The sequence below is a fragment of the Anolis sagrei genome, chromosome 2 (genome assembly GCF_037176765.1).
Source record: "Anolis sagrei isolate rAnoSag1 chromosome 2, rAnoSag1.mat, whole genome shotgun sequence".
NCBI classification, from domain to species: Eukaryota; Metazoa; Chordata; class Lepidosauria; order Squamata; family Dactyloidae; genus Anolis; species Anolis sagrei.
The window spans coordinates 28,565,794-28,583,596 of record NC_090022.1 but is presented as its reverse complement, the minus strand read 5'-3'; the positions used below and the strand labels follow the sequence as shown (position 1 = coordinate 28,583,596).

At 39.7% G+C, this 17,803-nt stretch overlaps 1 protein-coding gene across 2 annotated transcripts in view; it reads left to right on the top strand.

Moving 5' to 3' along the window:
• ARIH2 (ariadne RBR E3 ubiquitin protein ligase 2) overlaps nucleotides 1–17,803 on the top strand; it is a 47,167-nt gene that overhangs the window by 10,790 nt on the left and 18,574 nt on the right. For both annotated transcript variants that reach the window (XM_060766480.2, XM_060766482.2), the window contains exons 2-4: nucleotides 109–453; nucleotides 15,319–15,386; nucleotides 16,115–16,178. In XM_060766480.2, coding sequence (XP_060622463.1) covers nucleotides 205–453; nucleotides 15,319–15,386; nucleotides 16,115–16,178 — 381 coding nt within the window. In that variant the 5' untranslated portion in view covers nucleotides 109–204. The remainder of the gene's footprint in view (nucleotides 1–108; nucleotides 454–15,318; nucleotides 15,387–16,114; nucleotides 16,179–17,803) is intronic.

The window sequence follows — 17,803 nt, the reverse complement described above, 5'->3', positions numbered from 1 at the left end:
AAATTAGGTTATTGTCGGGCTATTTGTTTATAGTTTGTGAGTATAACAACTGAGCTGGTTTTTCTCTTTTTCTTATCTACCTGTCTTCCACCCAACACCCGAATTTAGGAGGCAGACAAGTCAAATGAAGTCAAAAGAACAATAAAGTGGTGGAGAACGAAGGAGACGTTGTACCCCTGCTCTGCAGTTTGGCGGAGCACTAAAATGTCTGTGGACATGAACAGCCAGGGCTCTGACAGCAATGAAGAGGACTATGATCCAAACTGTGACGAGGAGGAAGAGGATGAAGATCCTGGGGACATTGAGGATTACTATGTGGGGGTGGCAAATGACGTGGAGCAGCAGGGAGCAGATGCCTTCGATCCGGAGGAATATCAGTTCACCTGCCTGACCTATAAGGAGTCTGAGAGTACCTTGAATGAGCACATGGTCAGCTTGGCTGCTGCCTTAAAGGTGAGAAATGATGGGGATTTGCTGGAGGTTGCATCTTTCAGACTGAGAAACTTTAATCAGTTGATCTACTATCAAATCTGTAAATGACCATTAACCTAAAATTCTGTGGATCCTGGATGACTGAGATTCCATTGTCATTGGTGTTGTCTTGTAGTTATTTTTGCAACTTTTCAGAGAGTTCTGTTTTTTTAATGCAAATGTTCTTTAATTTATTTTTATTTATTGTGTCAGGAGCAAACCAAACAGTTGTATTGCATATTTTAACAAACAAACAAACAGAAGCGACCTGCAGCATGCAATGTTCTTTAATAATGATAAAGAACAAAAATATCCAGCCCCCCCCCATCTTTATTTTGCTTATTTCAGTCCATCTCAACATATAATATTTCCTTTTTCTAATAAAAGATGTTCCAGTGCTGAGAGTTCCAGCTAAGCATCCATTTAGCATGTCCATCTAGGAAGTCCTGCATATGACATAACTCCTTTCAGGTGGGGTAAATGAAAACAGACAATTTTTCATCCTCTAAAAGTCTGTTTTGGAAACATTTGAGGACATTTCAGAGTGGTTTTGAGATGAGGGCTGGGGTTATAGAGGCTTAAGGAGAGAATAAGAAAAAGTTCAATTGGAAAAAGAAAATCTGTTCATGCGAGATTTAATGTTATCTCCAAGGCTCTTTTAAAATGTTATTTTTATAAAGACTTAAATTCATATATGGATTTCTTGCTCCAATGTCCACATCTACCAATTGTTCGTAGTGGAAAGTGTATGATCTTCCTATTTTTTAAACTACCACTCTCATAACTCCTCACTATTGGTTAAATTGCTATTTGGCATGTAGGGTTTGCAGTTCAGCAACCTTTGTTAACAAGCTTGGAAGCTTTTAAACAGAGGCTGGATGGCCATTTGTCAGGGGTGATTTGAATGCAATATTCCTGCTTCTTGGCAGTGGGTTGGACTGGATGGCCCATGAGGTCTCTTCCAACTCTTTGATTCTATGATTCTATGATTCCGGTTTAGTGTCTTAATATCCTTATGGTGTCCATATTATCTTTTTAGCAATCATCCCTCCTTTTCCCAACTTCTAATCTGAAACCTTGCCAAACTGTTATCAGCTCTCCACAGTAAAACGAAGGAATGTGACTGGTATAAATTCCTATAGACTGGTGGCAATGTCTCTTTTCTATTTTACTTCCTTTCTGTTTTATTTGGGATGTATGGAAAGGATATTGCTCCTATTGGCTGTAGAAATAAGAGGCTTGCCTGCTCCTTCTGGTGCTTTGACCTTTCCCGTGGCATCATTGAAACCAACCTACCATATTTGTCTTGTTCCATGGAAAAGGGGCTGGGATAGAACTGAAGCAGGCTGAACTTTCTAAGAAAGGAATTAGTGGGCAACTTATTGAACTGAAAATGCTCTTTGCTAATATACAAACTATATGTTAATCCCAAAAATTAAATCCTGACTAAATAAAGAAAGTCTCTTCTTTGGGACAGTTTGTGTAAGTGAAATAATTATTATTTGTTTATTATTATTATTTAAAACATTTATAGCCTGCCCAAAAAATGACAGAATGATCTCAATTCGAGTGCAAGGAAAGCCTTTCAACATTACAGTGATCCAAATATATGCCCCAACCACAGCTGCTGAAGAAGCAGAAGTAGATCAGTTCTATGAGGATCTGCAGGAACTACTGGATAATACACCAAAAAGAGACATTATTTTCATTACAGGAGACTGGAATGCCAAGGTGGGAAATCAAATGACAACTGGGATCACAGGCAAGCATGGTCTGGGAGAACAAAATGAAGCGGGACGCAGGATGATAGAATTTTGCCAGGAAAACTCGCTGTGTATAACGAATACTCTCTTCCAACAACCTAAAAGACGGCTTTACACATGGACCTCTCCAGACGGTCAACACCGAAATCAGATTGACTATATCCTTTGCAGCCAAAGGTGGCGGACATCCATCCAGTCGGTGAAAACAAGACCTGGGGCTGACTGTAGCTCAGATCACGAACTTCTTATTGCCCAATTTAGAATAAAACTAAAGAGATCAGGGAAAATACACAGACCAGTTAGATATGATCTCACTAACATTCCTAGCGAATATACAGTGGAAGTGAAGAACAGATTTGAAGGACTAGATTTAGTAAACAGAGTCCCAGAAGAACTATGGACAGAAGTCCGAGACATTGTTCAGGAGGCAGCAACAAAGTACGTCCCAAAGAAAAAGAAAACCAAAAAGGCAAAATGGTTGTCTGCTGAGACACTGGAAGTAGCCCAAGAAAGGAGGAAAGCAAAAGGAAACAGGGATAAGGGGAGATATGCCCAGTTAAATGCGCAATTCCAGAGGTTAGCCAGAAGAGATAAGGAACTATTTTTAAATAAGCAATGCATGGAAGTGGAAGAAGACAACAGAATAGGAAGGACAAGAGACCTCTTCCAGAAAATTAGAAACATTGGAGGTAAATTTCAGGCAAAAATTGGTATGATAAGAAACAAAGATGGCAGGGACCTAACAGAAGCTGAAGAGATCAAGAGAAGGTGGCGAGACTATACAGAAGATCTGTATAGGAAGGATAATAATATTGAGGATAGTTTTGACGGTGTGGTGAATGAATTAGAACCAGACATCCTGAGGAGTGAGGTTGAATGGGCCTTAAGAAGCATTGCTAACAACAAGGCAGCAGGAGACGACGGGATCCCAGCTGAACTGTTTAAAATCTTAAAAGATGATGCTGTCAAGGTGATGCATGCCATTTGCCAGCAAATATGGAAAACACAAGAATGGCCATCAGACTGGAAGAAATCAACTTATATCCCCATACCAAAAAAGGGAAATGCGAAAGACTGCTCAAACTTCCGTACAGTGGCCCTTATTTCTCATGCCAGTAAGGTAATGCTCAAGATCCTGCAAGGAAGACTCCAGCAATACATGGAGCGAGAGTTGCCAGATGTTCAAGCTGGGTTTAGAAAAGGCAGAGGAACGAGAGACCAGATTGCCAATATCCGCTGGATAATGGAGAAAGGCAGGGAGTTTCAGAAAAACATCTACTTCTGCTTCATTGACTATTCTAAAGCCTTTGACTGTGTGGATCATAATAAATTGTGGCAAGTTCTTAGTGGGATGGGCATCCCAAGCCACCTTGTCTCTCTCCTGAGGAATCTGTACAAGGACCAAGTAGCAACAGTAAGAACTGACCACGGAACAACAGACTGGTTCAAGATTGGGAAAGGCGTACGGCAAGGCTGCATACTCTCACCCAACCTCTTTAACTTGTATGCAGAACACATCATGCGATGTGCGGGGCTGGATGAGTGCAAAGCTGGGGTGAAAATTGCTGGAAGAAACATTAACAACCTCAGATATGCAGATGACACCACTCTGATGGCCGAAAGCGAGGAGGAGCTGAGGAGCCTTCTAATCAAGGTGAAAGAAGAAAGCGCAAAAGCCGGGTTGCAGCTAAACGTCAAAAAAACCAAGATTATGGCAACAAGAATGATTGACAACTGGAAAATAGAGGGAGAAACCGTGGAGGCCGTGACAGACTTTGTATTTCTAGGTGCAAAGATTACTGCAGATGCAGACTGTGGCCAGGAAATCAGAAGACGCTTACTTCTTGGGAGGAGAGCAATGTCCAATCTCGATAAAATAATAAAGAGTAGAGACATCAGACTGGCAACAAAGATCCGCCTAGTCAAAGCCATGGTATTCCCTGTAGTAACCTACGGATGTGAGAGCTGGACCTTAGGGAAGGCTGAGCGAAGGAAGATAGATGCTTTTGAGCTGTGGTGTTGGAGGAAAGTTCTGAGAGTGCCTTGGACTGCGAGAAGATCCAACCAGTCCATCCTCCAGGAAATAAAGCCCGACTGCTCACTGGAGGGAAAGATACTAGAGACAAAGTTGAAGTACTTTGGTCACATCATGAGGAGACAGGAAAGCCTAGAGAAGACAATTATGCTGGGGAAAGTGGAAGGCAAAAGGAAAAGGGGCCGACCAAGGGCAAGATGGATGGATGGCATCCTTGAAGTGACTGGACTGACCTTGAGGGAGCTGGGGGTGGTAACGGCCGACAGGGAGCTCTGGCGTGGGCTGGTCCATGAGGTCACGAAGAGTCGGAGACGACTGAACGAATGAACAACAACATAGCCTGCCCTTCTCAAACCTGAAGGGGACTCAGGGCAGCCTTTCAAAGGCAACAATTCAGTGCCATAAACCACTTAATTTTTAATGGGTTAAAACCAAACCCATTAAAAATAGCATTAAAACGTCAATTAAAATCACATGATCCAAATCATATTCTAGGGCTCGTCCAAGTCGTCATTATATTAATTTGAAATCCTGCTTTTGATCTCATTGGGTTGTTAAATAGGACCATGTATTAACTTTTAGTCGCATTATAGTTGGTGCCTTTTTCCCCCCTATAAAATGCATGCTGCTCTGGAAACCACTGCAAAAAATAGATCTGCAAAGTGCCTGTTATGCTTAAAGCAACTATGATTCTAAAATGGGCCAAAAGAAGTAGAGGAACAAAAAAAAATTGAAGTTCCATTTTGGCAACTGGCTATTGCATTGTCTCCTTGAGAAGGAATAATCATAGACTTTGAGAGGAGCAGATCAGCACTCCAAAAACCCTGTTATTACCATGACAAGGGGTTTGTTTAGAGAGATGTGCTCTTGCCTCCTGCTGTAGCAATGACTAATTACTCCTCATAAAGAAAGACAATTTCTATACACGCTGAACTGAAAAGAGCAATAATTGCCTCTGCGTTTGGCTAATACTGTTTGGGCCATAAACTTGATAAAGCTTGCAAGCCTTGCTGCAGTGCTCAGAAAAGAGTTCTGTTTCTAGGCTGGGGGTACTTGGCACTTGTACTGAACCATCTGGTATCATCATGACACATCGTAATGGCCTATCATGAACTTTAAAGCTGCTAGCAACTGAATCTGTTATCACAAGTGATGCAAAGTGCAAAATAGGCATGTGTGTGGCCTTTTTCTGATTGTTTTATTGATATTTGAAACCTGGCCTGGTGTCACCAGTCTAAAATCATGTTCCAAATGAAACTGAGCTTTCATAATTCTAGGAAGCTTATCAAGTCATAATAGAGATGAGCAGTCCTGTTGCATATGTATACATTCTGTGTCAAGTGTTTCTGAAAAGGGCAATGGAATCCTTAATTCTCAGAAGACAACTTAATAAATGCAGGATACTCTGATATCGAAAGGCAAACAGGCCAGCCTTTTTAGTACTTGAATGGGAGGCTTCAATTGTTGCTGGAGGCCTGGGCTTCTTGAACCTTTACTATTCATGGCCCCCTTTTGCCTGAGAAATGTTTGCACAACCCAGGTAATTCTTATCTATTATCTATATAAAAGTGAAAAAACATATGTATGTATGTTTGTTCTACAAAGGCTCCTACATGGCCTGATGGATCTGGACCAAACCCAGTATAGGTACCCTTCATTATCCAACTTAAAATACTGGCCAGGTTGAAACTAAACAATCAATCCCTATTGTTTGTAGCACTACTTTTATCATGGCCTACCAGCATTGGCAGGCCATGAGCCTCATGCTACATTGCTGGGATGCAGACGCAAGAGGGCACTACATAGAAAAGCTACCTCAGAGGAAAATGTAACAAACAGAAGAAGGCTGGAGTGTGGCACAAAGACACTCTAGAACAGGGGTCCACAAACTTTTTAAACAGAGGGCCAGGTTACAGTCCCTCAAACCATTGGAGGGCCGGATTATAGTTTGAAAAAACATGAATGAATTCCTATGCACATTGCATATAACTTATTTGTTGTGCAAAAACACTTTAAAACAATATAATAATTAAAATGAAGAACAATTTTTACAAATACAAACTTATTAGTATTTCAATGGGAAGTGTGGACCTGCTTTTGGTTGATGAGATAGGGTTGTTGTTGTTGTTGTTGTGTGCTTTCAAGTCGTTTCAGACTTAGGTTGACCCTGAGTGAGGGCTGGGTAAATGACCTTGGAGGGCCGTATCCGGCCCCTGGGCCTTAGTTTGAGGACCCTGCTCTAGAACAATTCTCAACCTGTGAGTCCTCAGATGTTTTGGCCTTCAACTCCCAGAAATCCTAACAGCTGGTAAACTGGCCAGGATTTCTGGAAGTTGTAGACCAAAACACTTGGAGACCCACAGGTTGAGAACCACTGTGCTAGAGTTTAACTGAACTCAGTGGGGCTTATTTCCAAGGCTTTTGAAAAATATAAATTGTTTTGGAAAACCATCGCTCTAGAAGTCCCTCTCAGAAAACCTAAAATGCTTTAATTCAGACTTTCTTTGTCTTAACCATAGTTATGTCTTGAATATTGGCGGGAACTTAGAAAACATCCTCTTCTCTGAGTGGACTGCCCAAAGCCTTTTTGATATAATGGGTGGGAAGGTGGTGGTGATAGTGACCAGAGGCAACTGTCCCTTTGAGGCAGTGTTGGCATTCCTATGTCTGATGAACGACCCTTGATGTATCTCTTGGTCATATCAGGCCTGAAAACTTGTCCTTGATGTGTACATGAAGACGACTTACATATCAGTATGTATGCTAAATGCACTAAATTGTGATAATTGGCAAATGATGACAGCACATAGTATTTTACATTATCATTTACATTTACATATAATATTGGTAGCCAGTGAAACAAACTGCTGAAGAACAGAAAAGGTGCTTGAGAGGACTATCATTATCATTAATACCAATGCCATCAGAGTACATGGTACTTTACATTAGCAATTTACAATTGTTAATTTAAGAGTTCCCTATTCTTGGGCTTACAGTATAGAAAAACATAATACATTAAAAAAAGGGGGGGGATGAAGTTGGAGAAGGAGATTAAGGCCAGCACTTGCTGGCTGTTGTTCTCTCCTTCTGTGCAAGGGTCTTCCTCAACATCAGCAAAATGGAACTGTGCCTGCCTCTGCTTTCCTTCCAAGGAAAGAAAATAAAGAAGCTGTTAACAGATATGTAGGACAGAAAAGAAACAAAATATGCATACCAAAAGAAAATAATGAAAAATCGATTTGAAGCTTGGTAAAACCAATCATTTTATGGGCAATAAAGTAAAGGCTTAGAATGAAAAGTTGAGAAGGGCAATATGTTGAAATAGTTTTGAGACTAGTATGTTGAAATTGCGACTCAATAACAGGGGCTTCAGGCAAATCATATCAAGGCAAATAAATAAGTAACTGTTCTCTTTGTAAAGAAAACACTGAAAGTCTTGACTACTTTATTCATGCAGCTAAATTGCACAGACTGAATGTAAGAAAACGATATGTAAATTGGGTTGTTGTAAGTTTTTCGGGCTGTATGGCCATGTTCCAGAAGCATTATCTCCTGATGTTTTGCCTGCATCTATGGAAGGCATCCTCAGAGGTTGTGAGGATGCCTGCCATAGATGCAGGCGAATTGTCAGGAGACAGTGCTTCTGGAACATGGCCATACAGCCTGAAAAACATACAACAACCCAGTGATTCCAGCCATGAAAGCCTTCGACAATACATGTTAATTGACTGTAGTGATACACTGGAATCTATGCTAAAGTTTGATTTACCATCTGTAAAAAACTAGTGGGAACAAAAGCTTGGAAAGTGGAGGGGTGCTGTAAAAGTTCTAAATGACAAAGAAATGTGACATACCAGTCATACCTGTGGTTGAGAAAAATAAAAATTGTATTACTGTATATATGTAAGAGACCCTAAGGATAGAAGAATTGAAGGCATAGAAAGGTAGATAATGAAGTATCCAAACCTACAGTTGATATTCAGTACTTCAGTAAGAATTTATTTATTATTTACTCTTTATACCCTGCCTTTCTCTACTCCGAAGGGGACTCAATGAGGTGGTCATTATTAGAATCACAGTAGTATAAGAACAGAAAAATGATACAATTTTCAGTGTTGTCTGATTATACCTCTCCAACTGCAAGAATTTTGGATAGAATCCAAATAATTGACAGTTCACAACTGCAGTTGGGAACATCTGGTAGACTGTGGTCCCAAAATAATAATAATAAAGAGTTCAGTATGTTCTGTGTTATTTTAATAACAGTCCTAGAGAACAAGTGATTGTTATTGCTGGTGGAGATGAATGGGTGTTTAGGGCTGAGTAGTTGGGACTTGCTTAAGGCAAAAGTAACACTTGAAGTGAGCATCCTCTGGTTTATATCTCACGCATTAATGCTGTAAACCTTTCTGTCTGATGAAGTATGTCAGGGGGCTGGACTAGATGGGCTAAGCGGTCTCTTCCAACTCTGATTCTAAGCAACATTTTTTTCTTATAAGAAGGCTACTCATAATAATAGTTTGACGCTATCCCCACACTGTAGATGGTGAAGGTTTTTGATAAAGGTAGCATTACCTAGAATCATAGAGTTGGAAGAGACCACATGAGCCACTAATCCAACCCCCTGCAAAGCAGGAAAAGCACAACAAAGCACCCCCACAGATGGCTACCCAGCCTCTGTTTAAAAGCCTTCAAGGAAAGAGCCTCTACCACACTCCAAGGCAGAGAGTTCCACAGTTGAACAGCTCTTATAGTCAGGAAGTTCTTCCTAATGTTGAGGTGGAATCTGCTTTTTTTGTAATTTGAACCCATTGCTCTGAGTCCTAGTTTCTAGGGCAGCAGAAAATAAGCCTGCGCCCTCCTCCTTTTGACATCCTTTCAGATATTTAAACATGGTGATCATGTCTCCTCTCAACCTAACAACAGGAATTCGTAGGTGTTGAGCACTTACCTTCAAGTAATATGATTGCCTGAATGGTAGGGTGATGTATTAAAGATGCGTGCTCCATTTAATGATCCCCTCAAAATATAGATGAGGCAATAACTTGTTGGGGGGAGGGATAGTATGTATAGAAGACTGCAGTCTGCAGGAAGCAATTCTGTTCATATTTTCCTTAAAGGTTAACATATTTTTTGAAAAAGTTGTATCATAAAAATAGCTGATTCTTCTATGGTGCATCGAATTTTTGAGCCAATACTGAGGTCTATTTGGCCTTTCCTAACCCAGACAAATGTCTCAGGCTTGGCATTGGAAATGCTGTATCAGTTTGCATAAAGTAAAATTAAATGTCTCACATGGCAAAGCTTCAAAATGCCTGGCTTGGTTCTTTGGCAAGACTGAATTTAGTGTTAGCATGGAGGCCTAGGACTCTTCAAAAGGAGCACCACATACAAATAGGTCGCACTTCGTCCACACTATTTTAATACCTTCAAATACATGTTTTTTGAGAACAGAAGTGAAGTTCTGGATAGTTTGGGGGTGTTTTTTTTTTTTTAGTGTGTGCATTTTTTATATTTTCTTTGTATTCTCTTGGGGGTTCAAAGGGCCAAAAACTGATACCTAAACCTGTGCAAATGCCCATCCTCAACTCCCCTCACTCTTTTTTGGATTTTCAGGGTGATAAAAGTGTGGTTTGACAGCTATTGATCGTTTTAGTATATGGGATATACTTAGGGAAGCACCACAAAATTGTCTAAATAATCTGTCAACATATTTGAGAGTTTACCTTAATGCTTCTGCAGTTTGTTTAGAAAATGAGTAACACTGGCTGGTAGAAAGCATCTCAAGCTCACAGCATGGAAGTCTAGCAGCTTGCCTGCAAAAATAGAAAAGAGCCATACTGTGATATGTTTAGCTTTGCTCCTAACCCTGCTAGTTTTCTGATGTTCACTTAGAAGAAATCTGTTTTAACACTGAGGAACTCATGAAGCAGTGTTATAATTTTGAATCACGCTGAAAGTGCATGTTGTGACTTATTTATAGCTGATGTAGCTACTTCAAGTTTTTGCTTATCATCTTAAATGTAATGAATAAATATTGGGCTGGCAATATTGTTAATCTGTGATAGTCCTAGTTTACTTCCATTTGTTAGAGAATTAATTACCTTCCAGAAATAAGGTTAGGAATGAAAAGAGTTAAATATAAAATGTTAAAGAAGATCTTGTATGCTGCTTTCAAAATATTTTTGTTGCATTTAATTGTAGAGAGGCAAATACAGGTTAAGAAGGTAAGCTTGGATCAAATTCTTATTTAACATCTTGTCTTAGCCTTAAATTCATACTTGCCCCAAAAGTTTACATCAGAGGGAGTAAAGCTTTAAACCAGTTAACATTATTTTTATCTTCTTATCAAAAGAACAATCTGGATTTTTCCCTTGGTGTTTTTTTAGGCTTGTTCCCGGAGTTATTTGGAGTGCTGATTTAGAAAACTGCATTGGATAGACTGCATCAGCTATAGTGTCTTAGATATGATTGTCATAATTTTCTATCAGCAAGCTGATGAAGGCTGGTATAAGACATATGTTCTGTATCTCAAAACCTAGAACTGATAGGAGAAAACAGGTGCCATCTTTGGAATCAGCAGTCAAATATACCCAGAGACAGGTTCAACACTTGAGGTACTAAAATGTCTGTTGGCCAGTATTAAGGTTGTTTCTGTAGCTACATTATCATAGAAGTCACCTCATAATAGTAGTCAGCTAGTTGTTAGCTGAATTTAACTGCCTTGGATCCAAGGAAATGTTTCCTGTTGCTTTATACAGTCCCTTTCTTATTATAACTTCTCATGATTATGAACATATAGGAGACTTGAAGTATCATGCTTTGTTGGCAGTAGCTACTACAGTTGGGAACTGGAGATGGGAGAAGTATTTCATGAAGATTTATTTTGGTGGTCTAATGCATGAGTTCAGTGAAATTAAGTGTGTACAGCATTGCAGCCAAAACACGAGAGAGCTTATATGGCAACAAATATGCTTTGCATGAGTCCCCAGGTTGAAATTTCATGTCATGCCACTTCTTCTGCAGCATGATACTGCTTTACTTGATATGGTCAATGAAAGAATCACTGAAAAAAAGCATATTTACCTTGATAGGGCTTGCTTTGGGGCTCTTTCCCTCTCAACCTGAAATGTTCTGCTTTTCCTTACACGTTGAGTCCTGCTAGTTGCACTTGTTAAGAGATTTTAGCTGTGGAGATCAGTTGGGTTAAGGCTAGTGCACACAGATTAAATGCAAAGAACAAATTGTTCCAAGGTTTAACCAGATATCCTCTTTCAGTCCATGGTCTAATTTGGTATGGAGTGAATAGAGTGCTTGACATCTGCTTCCTGGAGCATGTTGTCCTTACCGACCCTGCATTCTTCTTTATGAATGTCTCTGATCTAGTGCATCTGTGCACATGTGGCCAGACTGACATGGGGCTCACTGAAATCCTGTGCTGTAGAAATAGTTGCCACATTGGCAGTCAGAGCTCTTTTCCATGACACCAGACTCTGATAAGTCAAACTGGAGGTGAGACCCTGTCTGTTTGGGCCACATGATATTTGTTCAGGAGATAATACTCTACAAATGATTCAGTGCTTTTGAAAAGACAAACCATCTCTGAGGAAGTATTGCATCCTGGAAATACATCCTTGAGTTCCCATTGTGTAAGCCTTGGAGAATCTGTTTCTTTCTTCTTCTTTGTGTGTCATGTTTTCCGTCCTCCTGTTGCTTTGTACAGGAGTGGAAGTGAGGTGGGGGTCTTTCATTCCAAACAAACAGTTGGTACTAAATTGTTTATGGTGCAGTGCAAACAGAAAAATTGAAGAGACTAGGCTGAGCTTATAAAAACTGAGAAATACTTGTTCATGATTACTTAGCTCTGTATATAGTCAGTACAGACGAAGGTCTATAATTGCCAACAAAAGGCTAAACGTTTTGAAGAATTTTCTGAATAACATTTAGTATGAATTTTTTGTGAAAATAACTGCAGGAATCAAGGATAAGAAGGTATTGTTTTCAGTTATCAGAAGTACAGCTATGCTTCTCAACAACCAAGAGTGCATTTAATGCTGGTGGGATTTAATGTTCTACCTAGATACTTATGCGGTGGTCCAGACAACAGCTGCCAGCTGGACAAAAGCATAACTGAATTTTCCCAGTGCACACTCAGTTACTGTTGTTTCAATATGGAAATGTTCCTATCACTGTCTGGCAGCTGTTGTGAAGTGTGGACAATTGTGCAAGAAACTACTAGGTATTTCCTTTGGATTACACCAAATCTATACATAGATCTCATGTATGAGCTGTGGGCAGGTTTGGAGACCAATATTGTGGATTTTGATCTGACCCGAGGATAAGTTATACTGTACAGAGGGGAAAGCATCAGTATCACCTCAGGTGGCCAGTCACTCCAGCCATTTGCCACCATTTCCCTGCCAAGCATTCAAAAAGGACAGCAGTGATGTTACAGAGGTGAGAGTAGAGGGGATCAGTGCCTGTTTTAGGTTTTCCCAGTATGGACTGAGGTCTTGTCTTTTGCCACCCTACTCAGAGAAGCTGGTGGTTCATTTTTTGATGAGAGTTACGGTACTGTACTCACATTGATCCTTGGATAATTTAATCCAAGTTTTGTGGCTGATTTTTAATTACAATTTCTAGACTTATACATGAGTATATAGGTCACTTAATGCAACACACAGTTATGTAGCATGTATCACCAAGAGCATTCTGACCTACTTTTTCAATTATTTCTTTTGGTTAAGTTTGTTTGCCACTTTGCTTCCCACATATGGCTGCAAACCTTTACATGTTTCTCCCCAATAATCATGTCAGCACTGTTACAGCTTTGGAATAGGACAATTATCCCTTATCCAAAATAAGGCCTCTACAACTTGTGATTGTCCAGGTGTTTTGAACTTCAGTTCCTAGAATTCTGGACTATTGAACAAGCTGGCTAGGGCTCCTTGGAGTTGGAGTTGGAGGCCCCAATACCTGGAGGACTGCAGCTCCAGCTCACTTTGTTTGGGACAAGATGTGTTCTGGATTTCAAATTTCAGAATACTTGTTATTGCATATACAGGCAGTCCCCGAGTTACAAACATCTGATTTAGAAATGACTCATAGTTAAGAATGGGGGTGAGAAAACAGAAAGTGAGAGAAATCTCCTAGGAAGGGAAATCTACTCCCGAAAGAGTTATTATGGGGGAAAGGTGTCTCCACTCATCAATCCTTATTTCCATAACAAATCAAATTTTTCAAAATCCAATGATCACAGGGAAAGGAAAGTGTGGTGAAAGCTTCTGAACAGGGGTACAGAGAGCAAAACAAAAACCATAGGGGTGTTAACCTTTCCCTAAGTTATCTGAAGCTTATATATTTGACTGGAGTTACACTTAAAATTTACCTGTTCTGACTTAAATGCATACATAATATGTATCTTGCATAAGTCTATACACAAACGTGATTTATGTTTCATGAACTCATTATATACATACCCTGAAGTTAATGTTATTTAATATATTTTGTGCATGAAGTGAAGTTTGAATATACTGCACCATCAGAAAGTGAATGTGCCACCATCTCAGCTACCTATGTTGACAGTGTTGGACTTTAATTTACCAGGTGAGGGGTGCTCAAGCTGTACTTTGAATTCCCAAAGTCCTGGTACTTTGAAAAACAGGCATGAATGGATAAAATTCAAGTGTGATTTCGTCTCTGTAATTGCTGTGCCCAGAGGGAGATGGAAATGAAACCAAACCATGGTGGCTTGGATTTTCTTTCTTGCATCCAGAGTGCCAGAAGGAAATCCCTCTCTGCTGCTTATTAATATGGCAAAAAGCAAAACAACCAGAAGCTCTTTTGCCTACTGTAAGACTTCATTCTAAGTGCCATATTGAATCCAGCAAGCACTAGCTGTGTTCCACACTCCAGCTGGGTCTGATGGGAGAAATGGAGATATCAAATGTCGAGATGAATGTCAAACAGCCCATCTGGCACCAGAACACAGGGCAATTCTGGCTGTGAGTCGTACCCTACTAATCAGTTTTGCAGGCGTCTGACTCCAGTTAAAGTGGATGACCAAGCCAGTGTTCCCCCTTGACGTTTGCAGTTTGCTTGCAATATGAAACTCTTAATGATTCCAGTTACATTCTTCTTACATTTTCAAACTGTATTGTGGAATAGTTTAAGAAGACATTACTTACCATTATAGTTTTGGATGCTCGTGTGTCTCTCCAAAGTAATCAGTATTGTACTTTCTTCTTGTAAGCAGTTCTATTGCTTTCCAGGAGGTATAATTTGCTGTAGCAAAAACAACACTTTTAGTTTTAGTTTTCTTCCAGCTCTATGATTCTAGGAATTTCCTGTTTTTGAAAAGCAACCAATAGTTGCTTTGGGATTTCCTAAATAAACCATATCTTAATGCAGCCACACAAGGCAGAGCCTAAGCATCATATGATCAAACTCCTCTGCCACGTAATTATTCTATATTACTGGATTTATTGCCGCATTACTGGCACTTCTCATTAGATCTAAAGAGAAAATAAAATATTCATGACGTTTCTATTTAGGGCTGAATTTGTGGAGCCAAAGCAATTATAGTACTATATACATTAATGAGTGATAATGCTTCTGTTGTCAAAGCTGATGGTCAAGTAAAAAAGTTAAATGACATGATTTGTTATTGTGTACCTACAGGTCAAATCTGACTTATAGCAATCTTAAGGTGAACCTATCATAGGTTTTTTTTATTACCGAGATCAGTTCAAAGCAGTTTTTGTCTTTTCCTTCTTCTGAGGCTGAGAGAGTGTGACTTGCCCAAGGGTTTCTATGGTCGAGCAGAGATTCTAACCCTGATTTCTAGAGTTGTAGTTGTAAAACTCAAACCAATGCACTACTGTGGTTCATATAAAGGAAAATTATCAACAAGGATAAATCTTTGACTTTTCTCAAGGATATTATTAACATTGTGAAAATACAAAATAGCTTTATTCTTTGGAACATAGGGATATACTTAAAGCATGTTGCTGGTCCTCAGTTTATTTATTTTCTTTCTTTCCTGTTTAGGTCTCGCATGCAGTTGCTAAGCTTGTATTAGTTAGCTTCCACTGGCAAATCTCAGAAATTTTGGAAAGGTAAGCTATATTTAATTTGTACGGAGATGCTGCTCACTTTTCTGTATCTAAAGAAAATGCAAAAAGGCTGTCTCTCTTGTTCAGAGCTCACAAAGATACTTTAAAACAACACTCCAAGGTTTATGAAGTATGTGGTTTACATGCATGCTCTGGTTTAGGAAAGAGATCTTTTTCTTAACCGTATTCTTGATTTGTAAGATAGCTTACAAATAAGAGGAAGCTTACAAATAATAGGATTTCCCTTTCTCAGTACAAGCAGTCCCTGAGTTACACATATATGACTCCTAGTTACAACAGGGGTGAGACAATAGGAAGTGAGAGGGGATCTACTCCTTGGAAGGGAAATTCACTCCTGAAAGAGTTATGATGTGAAAAATGTGCTTCCACTGAAGCTTTCTCACCTGTCCTTGTTTCCATGACAATCCATGTCAAAAGCCAATTGTCACAGGGAGAAAAAGTGAGGTGAAATCTTCAGAAGAGAGGCACAGATAGCAAAACAAGTGTTACAGGGGTGTTAATGCAAAATTATGCTTTGCAAAACTAAAAAAAACCCCTGCTATCTTGTTGTCTGTAGTGACTGCTTATAGTTGTGAATTGGGATAAGTTCAGAATTCATAGCCATAGCCATATCTTCCACAAAATACTGTAGTTGTATTTTTATCTCATTAGTTTGACATTGACAGCACTGTATTTATCTAGAATTTTAATGCTTTTTTCCTGGCCTTCAGGCACAAGTCCAATTCTGTCCAATTGCTAGTGGAAGCACGAGTTCAACCTGCCTCATCCAAACACGTAAGTAACAAGCAGTTATATTTGCTTGGTAATAAAACTCCTTGTATGGTCCTCTGAAGGCTGTTCTCTTGCCCTCTTGGTCTGCCTTCTGCTGGCTTCTAATCCAATTTTATTACTGCACAAAAAGTGAAGCTCTTGAGGATTCAATAATGAAATTCTAGCATGAAGCTAAGAGTCTGACCTTGCAACCTGGCTTTCATCTCTTGGTTTGATCTGAGGTTTGGATGCATGTTCACCACAAGAAGGATTCAAATGCCCTTGTCACTGTGGACGTTAACCAACTGCTAATTATGGAACGGTGCAAGCTAGGATCTTCAGGTTTTTGAAGGAAATCTTCTTGCACATTAAGAAAGCCATTCTCTAGAATTAGTAATAGTTGTCTTGATCTGTGGATTTATAACACTCCTCTTCCTAGCCAATATGGCCAGTGGTTAGATAAGTAAATTACCATGTATTTCAAGTGCAGACAGGGAAGGCAGGGGCATCTAGTAAATCTCACAACCAGAAGAAAAGACTTACCATATATTCCAGCATACTAGACGACTTTTTATGCCTGGAAAATCTTATTAAAAGTTGGGGGTCGTCTAGTATGCTGGGTATAAATTAAAATAATAAGTTAAAGAAAAAAAGTTAGGGGGTTGTCTTATCCCCCCCCCCCCCTGTCACCTTGTATTCCGGAATATAGGGTATTTAGAAAATAGGCATTGGCACGCGTGACAGTCAAGACTTTATTTCTTAGAGATTGAGGAATGCATTCAGCAAAAAAGGGTATATTCCCAAATGCTCTAAACAAGAAGTTCAAAGGGAAGGGCTGTGTTGAGCTTAGTTAAACGTCATATGAATTGCCCTGAACTCTGAATGACCTTGATCTCCTCCCATCTGTCAAGCGCCCTGCAGTTTGCTGATGAGTTGGTCAGCTCTGCTCCATCACAGATTGTTTCACCAAATACTAGAATATGTTTAGTAAAATGGCCTACCCTACACTTGTTGGCTTAGCTTTCTTCCCTTATCCCCAACTGTCAGCTTTTAGATCTTTTTTTTTTTTTGCTTCCCTCTTTCATTCTACAGCATCTGATGTGAAATGTTTATAATCCTGAGCAAACCATTTAGCCATGCCTTGTTTAGTTGTCCTCCACAAAATGTGGGTCACTTCCTTATATCCATTTAAAGCAATTGCTTTTTGGAACAGAAAGGAATAGTTGTTACAGTAGCTGGGATGGTCTGTGTTTGCTTTTCTGCTGTGCTCATGCACGCACATTCACAACAGCAAGCTAGAGATCTGTGTCTGTAAGACAAGCTTCATATTTCACTATTGACGACTCTGGGCCAAACTTATGCTGTTACCAGCTCTGATTATAACCAGGTCCTATACATTTGTGTTTTCAGTGCAGCGTATCAAGCACATGACAGTAGTATAAGATATCAGTAGCTCTCTTTGATGTAAAGGTCATTTTAACACTGCTTCCCAGGGCAGAAAAGTTCCAAGTCTCAGTAGTCTGTGTAACACAAAGACTCTTGTGCAAATCATGAATTTGCGGTTTGCAGAGAAGACATGTGCTGTGAAGGCAAGTCATGCAGAATTCACAATTATTTTGTCAGATTCTTTTCAGTGGCGCCATGCATGC